At 49.1% G+C, this 12,756-nt stretch overlaps 1 protein-coding gene across 1 annotated transcript in view; it reads right to left on the bottom strand.

Moving 5' to 3' along the window:
* The window catches only part of EPAS1 (endothelial PAS domain protein 1), a 92,241-nt gene extending 82,484 nt beyond the window's left edge, over window positions 1–9,757 (bottom strand). The window contains exon 1 of the mRNA XM_006054785.4: window positions 9,182–9,757. Coding sequence (XP_006054847.1) covers window positions 9,182–9,207 — 26 coding nt within the window. The 5' untranslated portion in view covers window positions 9,208–9,757. The remainder of the gene's footprint in view (window positions 1–9,181) is intronic.
* Window positions 9,758–12,756: the final 2,999 nt, after the last annotated feature.

Below are 12,756 nucleotides of genomic sequence, written 5' to 3'. Positions count from 1 at the left end.
ACATCCTGACCACCTCAAAGGGCCTGGCCAAATGGGAGGGACATGTCAGCTGTGCCAGGACATGCACAGCACAGGCAAGGAAGCCAGAATACTGTGAAGGGACTGGCTCCCGGGCCCCACCCACCACTAATTCCCCTAAATCCTTGGTACAAAAGAAAAGACAGACTCCTGCAGCATGGCCATACGGTTACTTTTATAGAAGTTTCCTTGTCACCCGCGAAATGTGACCTTCATACTTCTCTTATCTTAATATCTGGATAAACACGTGTTGTGCAAGCACACAAATAAAGGTTCTAAAGGTGAAATGTGGTGTGTCCGGTAACACCATGTAGCTCTTGAACCCAGGCACCAGAAAGCCCTTTCAGCTCCAGAGAGGACTTCTCTCTCTCTACCCTGGGCACCAAAATTAGCTTCATCAACATCAGCCAGTGCTGGAGTGAAGGCTGCCATTCTAAAATAGCATCTGAGAACTCTTGGAAACACAGGAGAGAAACACAAGGGTATGTAGTTTACAGAGAGCAATTTCACTGGAGTGCTTCTTAAACCAAGTACAGAGGAAGGAGGCATTATTGTGGTTTATTCTGAAATCTTGATGGAGTGAATGATATTCTTCTAGCTTCCTGAATTCCCCACATGGCATACTTTACATACTGTGATATACTTAATTAAGCTTGATTATCTTCATTCAGAAAAACAGTGCAGAGGTCATATGTTCTTTAAAAAATAGTTATCAAGCGACTTGTGCTTTGCTTGCACAGTCCTATTCTTTCTAGAACATTCTGCAGAAACATCACGTGTTCCACTCCTCATACATTTGACCGTCGGCATTGATTTTTCAAATTTTGTTTTCAAGTTCTGAAGAACGGGCCCTTGAACAGACCCTCCCAAGCACAATTTTCTGTTGTTTCCACATGGAATTCATAAACAGAGTGCGTGCACTTAAAGTTAAAGACATTCTTTCCTGCAACTGGGTATGACGTACTTTCCAGGATCTTTCTCAATACTCCAAAGTGCTTCAGCAACAGGAAGTCGTAAAGGTAGAAAGGAGGCCTGTAAATATTTGCTGTAATTACTCATTAGTAATGAGAGTGGTTAGCCCTGAAGTTTGAGTCGCCCCCTTTGTGCTCGTGCTTAACTACCTTGTAACAGGAGCCCAAGGGGACACCCGGGTCCAGCGCCAGCTTTCACTGCAGATGGTATGGCTTTCTTCTTTTCACAGCTCAATTTGTCAAACACAAAATTAGGATAATGTGTTGCCCTTCCTTCTCTCTGCCCTCTACACAGAGGCAGTCAGAACAAATCTTATTCAAAGTGGTAACAATATGAAATCTTTCTTTTTTTATCAAGAGTAAAACACACATCTTAAATTGATGAACGCAGGGAAAACTACTAGGCCATTCAGATATGATCTAAATCAAATCCATTATGAGTATAGAGTGGCAGTGACAAATCAACTTAAGGAATTATATCTGGTAGACAGAGTGCCTGAAGAACTATGGATGCAGGTTTGTAACTTTGTACAGGAGGTGGTGACCAAAACCATCCCCAAGAAAAAGCAATGCAACAATTCAAAGTGGTTGTCTGAGGATGCCTTACAAATAGCTGAGAAAAGAGGTGAAAACACACGTTTGTTAATACAAATACAGCATTGAGAGAGAAAGAGAGAACTGTCCGACTAGATACCCAGCGTAGTGATTTCAATGATTATTACATAACCCCCCCCCACCAAAACCAAACATACACTTTGATGTATTTTTAAAGTATATATAAAATGCTTTGGAATAGATTGAGGCCATGTGTCCCCTTATTCATAGGGAACCACTGACTCCGCACAGTGATAGGTCATAAGCAAGGAGACTCAGACTGAAAATGAGACCAGAAGAGTCAACTAAAGCTGTTACAGAATTGATGAACTTCTAAAAGACTCTCATATTGGCTGCATCCCCAGCAATTGAGAGCAGCCACCACCACAAGCAGGGTTAGTTAACCTCCAACATTACCACTGTGACTGCAGAAAATGGACTCATTTCCTCACTCATGTATTTTAGTGCCTAGTCTCATCCGATAAATCATTAATCTGTTATGATTCCTAGCACTAACCTCTCAGGTTTGATTTTTTTTTTTATTGGATGGTACCATGCAGATGGGATGCAGAAAGTCACTGGAGGAATACAAGGAGAGATTTCTAACAATCCACTTCCTTGGTTTTGTAGAATTGGGAAAGTAAACCAGACAGGGGCATGGCAAAATCAATATATACATTTTTAATAGAGTTGTTTTCCTTACTGACGTACCATCTTTTCTGAAATAGCTTTCCACATGAGAAAAGGAACTGCTTTCCAGAGTCATTATCTCCAATAGAAGTTACTTGTAACTTTAAAACCGAAGAATTTTTCCAAGTGGCGGGGAGGGACACGGAATATGCCTCCTAGGAACATGCAAAGGTTCTGATGGTCATGACAGATAAGTTTTACTGATGTACAAGTGATCTCTGGAAACAGTCTAAGGTGGTCAAGCTAACCGGTAGTCTTAAAAATTTAGGGGAAATTAAAAAAGACCACTTAGAAGTAGGTAACATTCTAGTCCATTCCACACCTGTCTTGAGTCCAGAGGGCTCATAGGGCCCTGTCACTCTTCTTGAGACTGGACTATTGGTGACAGATTGCACCCAATCTCTACCTGAAAGAGCTTCCCTGTTGGCTCAGATGGTAAAGAACTTGCCTGCAATGCGGGAGACCTGAGTTTGATCCCTGGGTGGGGAAAATCCCCTAGAGAAGGGCATGGCACTTGGCACTGCATTCCAGTCTTCTTGTCTGGAGAATTCCATGAACAGAGGAGCCTAGTGGGCTACAGTCCATGGAGTCACAAGAGTTGGACATGACTGAGTGGCTAACATTTCATTTCATTTCTACCTGAAAATCATAGATGCTGCGAATGGCATGCCATGCATGGCCACCATACACACAATGATGTGCAACCGCCAACATGGCTTGCCTCTCTCCTTAGTGAGATATGTTCATGCAATTGTGTTTTAGAGCCCTGGGAAAACTCAAGAAGCCCTTCGAAGTTCACAGAGTGGAGGCCAATGGCGTGATGACTCTGAAAGCTCAGGACTCATCAGAGAAAGGGCCCTATAAAGATGTATCGTACTAGTATTGCAATGATCATAGCTATTCTTTATTCTCCCCTCCATTCTCTCCTTCCTGTGATTACAATTTCAAAAGATCAGTAGAGCCAGAAGCTGTTTTGTGCATCTTGATTTGGAGATGGCTCTTCAAAAGTTATGGAGGAAGAGCTTCTAACAGGTTCTTCTGCACAATCGAGTCCGAAGGTTACAGTAATTACTGAATTACTGCCATCTGTTAAGAGTGGGACGTGGAGGGCTTCCCTGGTGGTCTAGTGGTTAAGAATCTGCCTGCCAATGCAGGGGACACGGTTCAAACTCTGGTCCAGGAAGATCCCACATGCCCTGGAGCAGCCTGGGCCTGTGTGCCACAACTATTGAGCCTGTGTTCTAGAACCCAGAAGCCAAAACTACTGAGCCTGCCTGCTGCAACTAGTGAAACCCGCTTTCCCTGGAGCCTGTGCTCCACAACAAGAGAAGCAATGAGAAGCCTGTGTGCTGCAAGTAGAGAGTAGCTCCCGGTCCTTGCAACTGGAGAAAAGCCCACACAGCATCGAGGAAGACCAATGAAAAATAAAGAGCTTCCAGGGCTTCCAAGCCTGCCCTTCAGATCTTCAATCCTTGTCTGCATGTCAGGGTCAAAACAAGTGATGAGTCACGAAAGAGAAAAGTAATTATAATAATTATAAATACAACAGCAAAAGCAGTTATCATTTATAGAGTACTTGCCACAGGTCCGGAATGGTATTTATAGACATCTTAGGCAAGGTAAGGTGGTATGGATCACTGGTTAAGAGTAAAGGCTCCGAAGGCATTTTGCCCCATTTGAATCTGAGCCTTGGCCATAGGCCATACTACCTACTTGACCTTTGGCATCTCGCCTTTCTATGCTTCAGCTTTCCCATCAGGGAAATGGGGATAATAACAGGGCTTATCTTATAGGTGGTTATGAGGATTAAAAGAGCTCGTGCACGGAAAGTTCTGAGGATGGTGCCTACACAAACAAGACTGAGGGTTTTTTGGTTTGTTTTGTCCTACTGCAGATATAATTAATATTAAGGACACAAAGATTCCTAGTATGTAAAAAGACCTCCAGTAACTGTTTGAGGATGGTGGAAAATGTGAAGATAAAATTTCATGGCCATTTTAAGAAGCAGTAATAAAATGAGCCACATTAGAACTAAGCCTGTGCAGGGCACGGCTCCCCACCCCTCCCCCCATTACCGAGGGCAGGCGTGTGGGTGGACAGACAGGTGGGTACAGGTAAGGTTAAGCCACACTACAGAATTTTAACTAGATGCACATGCCAACCTCCTCCCCCATCTCCAAGATAGGGAGAAACACTGGTGGTGAAATGTGGATGTCTCTGAGACCTGAACAGTAAGATCCTGAAAGGTAGGGCAGTCACCAAATCAGACATTCAAGAGCAAGGGCTCACCTTCTCCAGATCACAGAACTTATGAAAGGCTATCAGCACTGAACTGACTTCCCTTGTGGGGAACAATACTTATATCCCTAACACTAGCAGCCATCCAGGGACTCACAGACCACCCTCTGAAGCCCACTCACAAAGCCCAGATTAAGAAGCTCCCTGTCCCTTCCTGGTCTTCCTCGAGTCTAGGCTGTCTCCACGATTACCCTTAATGGGACTGGAATCTCCATCCCACCACTCCCAGACCCCTACTGGGTGCCTCCCTTCATGCCCCTCACCAAAGCAAGCAAGAAAAGAATAGCAAACATTCAACTCTGGGGGCCCTTCTGTCTATGGTGTCGGAGAATACCCCAGAGATGTTCTTGAACCCTCTACTTCTCATCACTCCTGACACTGACTATCCCTGACACTGACTGACTTTCGCTCAGAGCCAGTCTTTATGCTGCTATCAGGGCCTCTCCTGTGTGATTCCAGGGAAAACTAGGAACCCATTCTCCCACTCCCAAACACACAATACTTTTCAATAATTATGCTTATATGTGATTAAGAACTTCTTTAGCTTCAAAAGATTTTATCTCAATAGAAAAGTGACAAGTAAGCTGCAAGCTACCTATATTTTTAGGTAAGCTTCCTTATATGTCCTTCCCTCCCCCCAAACAAACTAAACAACTTGAAGACCAAGACCACATCCCTTATTCCTTAATGTCTCCTCAACATTTTATCCAGAGAGGGAGTAGGTGTTCCATACACATTCGCTTTCATATTGGTTTGAAAAGCAGAGCTAATTTCATCAGGACACTAGATATTAGTACTGGGAGAGTGAGGATAAAGAGTACTGGGAATCCTGGGAGCAAACACTGTTAACTTCACAATATTGGCAAAAGCCCTACCTGCTATGAACTACAAATGAAGGTCAGTACCAAAAGCAAAAGGGAAGATTCATTAGGCTAAAACAAAAAGTCATGTTGGTACGGGCCAGAACTGAGGGGGAAAAAACAGTACTACTGGAGAGATTTCCTGAGAGGTGGAAAAGCCTAAATCTTGAGATAACTAATGACAGCAAATATTTTCAAATGTATTGGGCTAAAATCCTGGAGTACTAAGAATTATCTAATTGGTTCTGTTCTATTTGTAAACATTTTACAGAATAGATTCCTAAAACATTGAGGATTACCCTACACACAGAGAGAGAGAGAGAGAGAGAGAGAGAGAGAAAGAGAGAGAGAGACTGACTGATTTACGTTTGAAGTGAATTAAACAGTTTGTCTTATGGTTTTCACTCCTAGTGAAACTGCCAGCGTATTCAGTACAGCCTCTTGGATGTCTCCACTGACAGGTAGTTCTCTGCTTCACAAAGCAATCTTCTCCACTGGGCAACAGTCCTTGCATAAAACTGTAAGATTCCCATCAGCAATACTGAAAAAACCTATAGTCACAGCATTCTTTAGAACTTCACAAAAGCTGTGAGTTAAATTTTATTCACCTGAACCTGTACTGTGTTACATCAATTTATTACATCCAGTAATGCAATTGGAAAGAGAGATCAAATGTTAAAGGGATGTTTATAGAAAACATATTTACATTGAGAAAAACTGCCCAGCAATATTTTTGCCTTTAGATTTGAATAAGAGGTGGACTTTAATTTTACTTTAGCAGAGGAACAACTACACCCAGGGGCAGGAGAGGAGATTTCTGATCCTCTTTCCATGGAGGCCCCACACTAAGCAATAGAAGCCTTCTGGGAAGGAGCTTTGAGCTGTCTAGCTTTGGGAAAGGACTTTGATCCCTGAGCATCCAAGGATCTGATTTACATTTATCCAAACCACTCTCCAATCCCCATGTATGTAAGAACTTCCAGACTGATTTCTCTTTCAGGGAAGGGACTCAAAAATTGTCTGATTATGAAGTGAGTAGCCCAGACATTTTCTAGCTCTTCACAGTCCAGGAATCCTGATTAAAGAGACTTTCACTTCACTCCTGACAGGTGAGTGCAAAGAGTGAGTGCAGCACCCTTAGCAAGTATCTGGCCATCTCTGATGTCAGCAGGAATGCCCACTACCACTAAAAGAGCACACTTTGAAACCCTCTGTCAAGGCCAGCCAAACGTTTAGAAAGTAAACTCTTTTATTATTAAACATTAACATCTCCATCGACGCATGAATGTTCTGGAACAAAACAATCCTGCCCATTTCTTGAACGCCTGTTGTTAGAAGGAACACTGCGAATGTTCCATGCATCTTGCATTTGGGGGAAGAAGAGACTCCGCTGAACCAGAAGAATCACATCTTAAGAATCTATACACAGAATCCTAACCTGAAAGCCTCATACGGAACTTGTGAAGCACTTTGTCAAAGCTAAGGATCACCACTTACATGACACACCAACTTCCAATGCACTGGTTCACATATTTTAATTATACCTTGGTCCTTCAAGGAGCCTGCCCCCAGCAAACAGAGCCAGACTAGAAAAGGAAATATGTCTCAAAACACTTAGCCCAACATCAATTGGACAGCCTCTCACAGGACTCCGGATGGTGAGGGACACAAATGTTTGCCCTGCCGGTCTGCGACATAAAAACCAAGGCCAGTCGCCAGGCAGACAGGCAGGGCCATCGGCTCTGGCCTCCTGGACATCTCATAGGCAATCCCCACAGTGGTTCTTAAATCTGCTGCTCTCGCGAATAATTCAGAGCCTGATTACCCAACTTTTTTCCAACTCCGATTCTAGCTCCCTCTATCTCTAACAAAAGAGGCACTACAGTCAGGTATGTCGAAATAATTTCTCCTCTGCTCCCAAGTTTCTTGAAACGATTAACATATGTAACAGCACAGAACCCGTGCACAGCAGCGCGGGAGAAACTGACGCTTCACACATCTGTCAAGACTACCTTCAGGCCCCACCTCCGCGATTGCAACATTTGCCGATAGGCATCACAGTTGTAAAATGTACAGTAAGTTTCCCTCACCGGCTCCGGAGCCCAGCGTGCGCGCAGAGGAGCTGACTATAACTTTGTTTTTTGATTGTTCAATCATTGTTATTGGCAGGCTATACTGGGCTTGCAAAATGCGTTGGAATCTTAAAAGTCCCTTCCCTGCTTCGCTGCCCTTCAAAGACAGAAGACTCCAGGGGTGCTTCGAGGCCTCCCGGGGCGCGCGCCCGCTGCGGTCTCCGGGGGGGGCCCAGAGCGACCGAGGCAAGACTCCGTTAGCCATCTCAGGCCTGGGGGTGCCGCAGTGACGCGGGAGGGGCAGCTGCGGCCGTAAACTCGGAGTTAGGCTCAATCCCCTCCTCTTCTCCGCTCCACTCCCGGCAATCCGGGAGCGAAGGGCCCGGGCGCTCTGCCAGAAAGGGCGCGATTTGCTCCTGTTTATCAAACCCTTATCGGTGCCCCGAGGTGGGAACCGCCGCTTTCGACCAGCCGATACACGGTTTCTGGCTCCGGTCCCGAAGTCGGAACACGAGTAAATCGACCCAAGCACTGAGGTCTTCGGGCTCCCCGGTTCGAGGCCGGTCACGCCCGCCCATCGCGGCTGGGTTCCTCATCTCCGTACCACCGTACAACCCCCCAGCAGCTGATCTCCGGAGGCTCAGATCCTTCAGCCGGCCCAGCACTCGTTCGATTACAGTTCCCCGCACCCCAGCCCCACCAGCCACCGTCGAATACTGGGCGGAGAGCTCCAGCCCGCTGGGGCGGCACGAGTGGAGGCTGAGAGGAAAGGGGAGCCAGGCTGCAAGCCGCGCGCGATGGCAGGAGGCAAGGTGGTTCCCACGTCTGCGCGCCACGCCGTGCGCTCTCACCCTCGCCGGGAGAGGGCAGGAGGGCAGTGAGAGTTGGCCTCCGTTGCCTCTCACCCAGTGCCGAGAGGCTGGCGAGGGCAGGCGGGCATGTCGTGGCTGCCCTTCTCTGTCCTCTTGGGAGAGAGACACCGGGACCTGCCGGGAGTGCCCGGTGTCGCCATCCCCTCCCCACCCGCGAAGACAGCTGCTTCCGCGAGGCAGCCGGGCCCACTACCCACTCTCCCGCCGAGGCAAGCTGCGGGATCAGGAAAGGGACTTCTTCCAGCTTCCGTGGGGTCTGGAGCCCTGGAGTGGGTCCCTTCGCTGCGCCCTGGCAGCTCTGCCGGGGCCGGTCCCAGCGCTGCATTCTGCCTCCGGCCCCTTGCCAGTTCCGGGAGGCAGCGCGGGCAGAGTTCATTTAGAAGGACCCCACGGGTCCCGAAAAAAGAGTGGATGCTGCCCCTTCAAGTGGGCCGTGAGAAAGTCGAAAGTTGACTTGACCGAGTCAACCAAGAAACGTTTCAACACGCTGGCCGCGTGAGTTTGGTGCGGGGTTTGGAGGGGGATGGATTTTGGAAGGTACCTCGAGAGCACCTCCGACCTCTAGGGCTATTTCCTGGCTTCGTTGTCCGCGCAGATTCCCGGCTCCTTCGGGCCACAGAACTCTCGACCGCGAAGCCGGAGCGGCGCGTCCCCAGACTGGACACCTGCGCTCCCCTGCCAAACCTTCCAAATCGATCCCTGGGTCCTCAAAGTCCCCTCGGCGCTCTTCTCCCAGCGGCGGTCCCGCGGAGCCCCGCCACCCCCACCCCGGACCAACTCCCCTGCCGGCTCGGACGCCCGCTTACCTTTTCTTCTCCTTGTCAGCTGTCATTGTCGCTGGGGCCCTTTGAGGCTCCGAGCACCTGAGCTCCAGGGCCAGCGCGGGCTGCAGCCGCTACTTTCGCTGTGGCCCTAGCCCACTCCTCGAGGCCCACGCCGATGTGAAAGGTGCCAGGTGCTCGCAGGTCCCGAGCGTCCGCACGGTCAGGTGGAAGTTGCGGGCGGCAGGCTTGGTGCGGGGGAAGGGGGTGGAGAACGGTGACGGGGAGGAACCTGTACCGGGAGGCGGGGTCGGGAAAGGAGTGGAAGGACGCTGTCAAACGCAAAAAAAAAAAAAAAAAAAAAAAGTTGGGGGCGGTGGGCAGCGAGCAGGGGGCTGAAGTTTCTTTTTCCTTCGAAAAGGAGTCAGGAGTCGCTTTTCTGGGTTTTCAAAATACAAGAAGTGGCTTGAAAACGACCGGAGTTGGCAGAGTCCGGGGCCGGGCAGACGCGGAGGCTGAGATGACCATACAGTCTCAGGACACTGCCGAGGATTGTACGGCCGCCTCAGGAAAGCTGGGGCGGGAGGCGGCAGGCGCCGGTGCTGTGCGTCGGGCCGCTCCCGAATGTCGGGCTCGCGGGGCGGTCAGCCCACTTTAAAAACTCCGGCGGCCGGCGGGGGTGGGGAGGGCGCGAGGGGCGCGGACACAGCGGGCGGGGGCCGGGGGGCGGGCACGCGCAGGCAGGCAGGCCCCGCCCCCGTCCGCCCCGCCCCGCCCGCGCCGCGCGCCGGGGCAGCCCACGGCGTCCCGGCCAATCGGGAGGCGCGGCCGTAGCCTGTGCCCTGACCCCGGACCGCCCCGCTGCCCCCGCGCTCGGCTCGGCCGCGGCCCGCCCGCCCCGCCTCCGCCCTCTGCGGTTAGCGAAGTTGTTTATGAGGTCGGCGGGGTGGCGGGAGGTAGGTGGGACTCCGCACCGAGGAGGCGCACCTTGGTGCGGCTAAGCGGCAGCGAGGACTGGGTTTCCGGGGGGTGCTTGCAGGAGCGGCTGTGCTCCCGTAAGCCCGGGTCCTCCCACCTCTGCCCTGTCCTTGGGACCCGGGCTCAACCGCGAGCGCCCAGGGTCCCGCGCTTCATAGAGCCACTCGGCGATGCCGCGCTCCCGCGTCCCTCGCCCCGCTGCCTGTGCTATCGGGCCCGGGTCGGGGGTAATTCCGAGGTCCCCAAACGCTGCGCTCTGTCTGGGCGATGTGTTTTTCCGGCAGAACGCAGCTAGCTTAGCAGCCCCGAAAGAGAGAGGCAGGGAGACCAATCATTTGTGCCTGTCGGATCTGGGGAAGCAGTGCAGTGAAGCTGAGTTACTGCTGCCTCTGCTCTTCTCTTCCTTCACCTGGCACGTCTGTTGCCTGCGGGGTTGCGCCGAGCTGGAGGGGATGCCTGATCGAAGGTCCTTGGGGCGGGCTGGCTTGCCTCGCCCAGCTCCCAACACCTGGCCACCACAGCGCGGGTCCGGGCCAGTTCAGAACTGGAGAAGCAGTCTGGCTTTACGGCGTGATCTCGGGATAAGAGTTGACAGCGTGTCCTCAAATCGCATAATTTCAGGGCTGCCCAAGGTATCTCCGCGGTCCAGTTGAAGCCCTGGTAACGAAAAGACTGCAGGTGTAGGGAGATCAGAGGTCCAGGGGCCGTCAGAGCCCAAGGTTTTCCTGCTGCTCTTTCGGCGCTGCCAGGGACCCGCACCCGCTGGGGATCCTCTGCTCTGTGCTGCCGCCGACTGCTCTCCCAAGAATCCCACCCTATTCCCTACCTACATGGCAGCGATCCAGCAGGGATATTTCTGGAAGGGACCGGGAGGATTTTAATCTTTGAAGCTCATTTGAGAGGGGCGCACGGGCTTCACAGGTGTGAGCTGAAGAGAAGAGAAAGCAAGGGTGGCGGAATTGGTCCACCCTGGGACCCTAAGCCTTGCTGTTCCTTTTTCCCCCTTAGCTTCCCCACATTTTATACAAAAATAATCTGCTGTAAGGCACCTTCAGTATTGTTAGGCTAAGTGAGATAAGCCAGTCACAAAAAGGCAAATGCTGTGTGATTCCACTCTTCAAGTTCCTAAACTAGTCAGATTCATAGAAGAAACAAACCAGAAGGGGGTGGTGTGAGGGATTCATGTTTAATATGTTTAGAGTTTTAGTTTTGCAGGATGAAAAAGTTCTAGACGATGAACAATGTGAACATATTAACAATACTGAATTGTATGCTTAAAATGGTCAAGGGGGTGTTTATGTTTTTTAAAACATAATACAAAAGGAAATATCAAGAAATAAGATACATAAGAAGAGTTTGGTATAAGTTTGTGTCACCACCAAAATCCAAAATAAACGTGTTTCCCCCCTGGCAACCTGTAAGAGGGGTGGGAGTACTTTTCAGGAGCTTTTGGAAGGGACTGGAAAGCGGAATAGGAATAGGTGTAAAAACCAGCAGAGAAATGGGGAAACAGGCGTATTTTCTCATTTTCCTAGGGTTGCTGAGTACTGTGCACACAGACTTTGAAATCAAATATCAGGCCCGAAGTTAGGAAATTCAAACAAAAAATTGCAAATCCCTCTAGGGAACCTTTTCTGGTGGTGGTGGGTTTTCAGTTCAGTTCAGTTCAGTTGCTCAGTTGTGTCCGACTCTTTGCAACTCGCCAGGCCTCCCTGTCCATCACCAACTCCTGGAGTTTACCCAAACCCATGTCCATTGAGTCGGTGATGCCATCCAACCATCTCATCCTCTGTCATCCCCTTTTCCTCCTGCCTTCAATCTTTCCCAACATCAGGGTCTTTTCAAATAAGTCAGCTCTTCGCATGAGGTGGCCAAAGTATTGGAGTTTCAGCTTAAGCATCAGTCCGTCCAATGAACACCCAGGACTGATCTCCTTTAGGATGGACTGGTTGGATCTCCTTGCAGTGCAAGGGATTCTCAAGAGTCTTCTCCAACACCACAGTTCAAAAGCATCAATTCTTCAGTGGGTTTTCAGAACTAGTTAATTTCATATGGGGCTTCTCCAGCCAAAGGATTGGTGAGACACAGTTCTCCATTAATTAGCAGTAAGCTTATTCACCTCACTTGGGACTGGAGTGGGAAAAGAAACAGGTACTTGGATGACTTTCAGGTGCCCAAAGCCTTGCATTCCCAGAGCAAGGAGAAATCTCTAAGTCCTCAGCTGTGCTTGCCAGTAGCAAAGTGACACCTCCAACCCAAAGAGAACATTTCAACAAGGTTGAGCTTATGAAATTAACTTATGTTAAAAAAAAGAAAGAGGGTTCAGGATGGGGAACACATGTATACCTGTGGCAGATTCATTTTGATATTTGGCAAAACTAATACAATTTTGTAAAGTTTAAAAATAAAATAAAATTTAAAAAAATAAAAAAAAATAAGAAGAAGAAAGATAAAGCATCAGACAAGAACACATCAACCATATTAACAGTTCCTTCTCATGGCCAGCCTGCCCATCTTTCTAATCAGGATTTTTGCCCTCTAAGTGAAAGGTCCCAAGCTAAGATAAACAATTATGAAGATTTTGTGGAAATCCCAGTGAGTAACATTGAAGAACCTAGGATTTTGGAGTATGAGATTTGCCA

Source organism: Bubalus bubalis, chromosome 12 (assembly GCF_019923935.1).
Source record: "Bubalus bubalis isolate 160015118507 breed Murrah chromosome 12, NDDB_SH_1, whole genome shotgun sequence".
NCBI lineage: Eukaryota > Metazoa > Chordata > Mammalia > Artiodactyla > Bovidae > Bubalus > Bubalus bubalis.
Note: the sequence above shows the minus strand (reverse complement) of the source record. Positions and strands in the feature narration are given on the sequence as shown.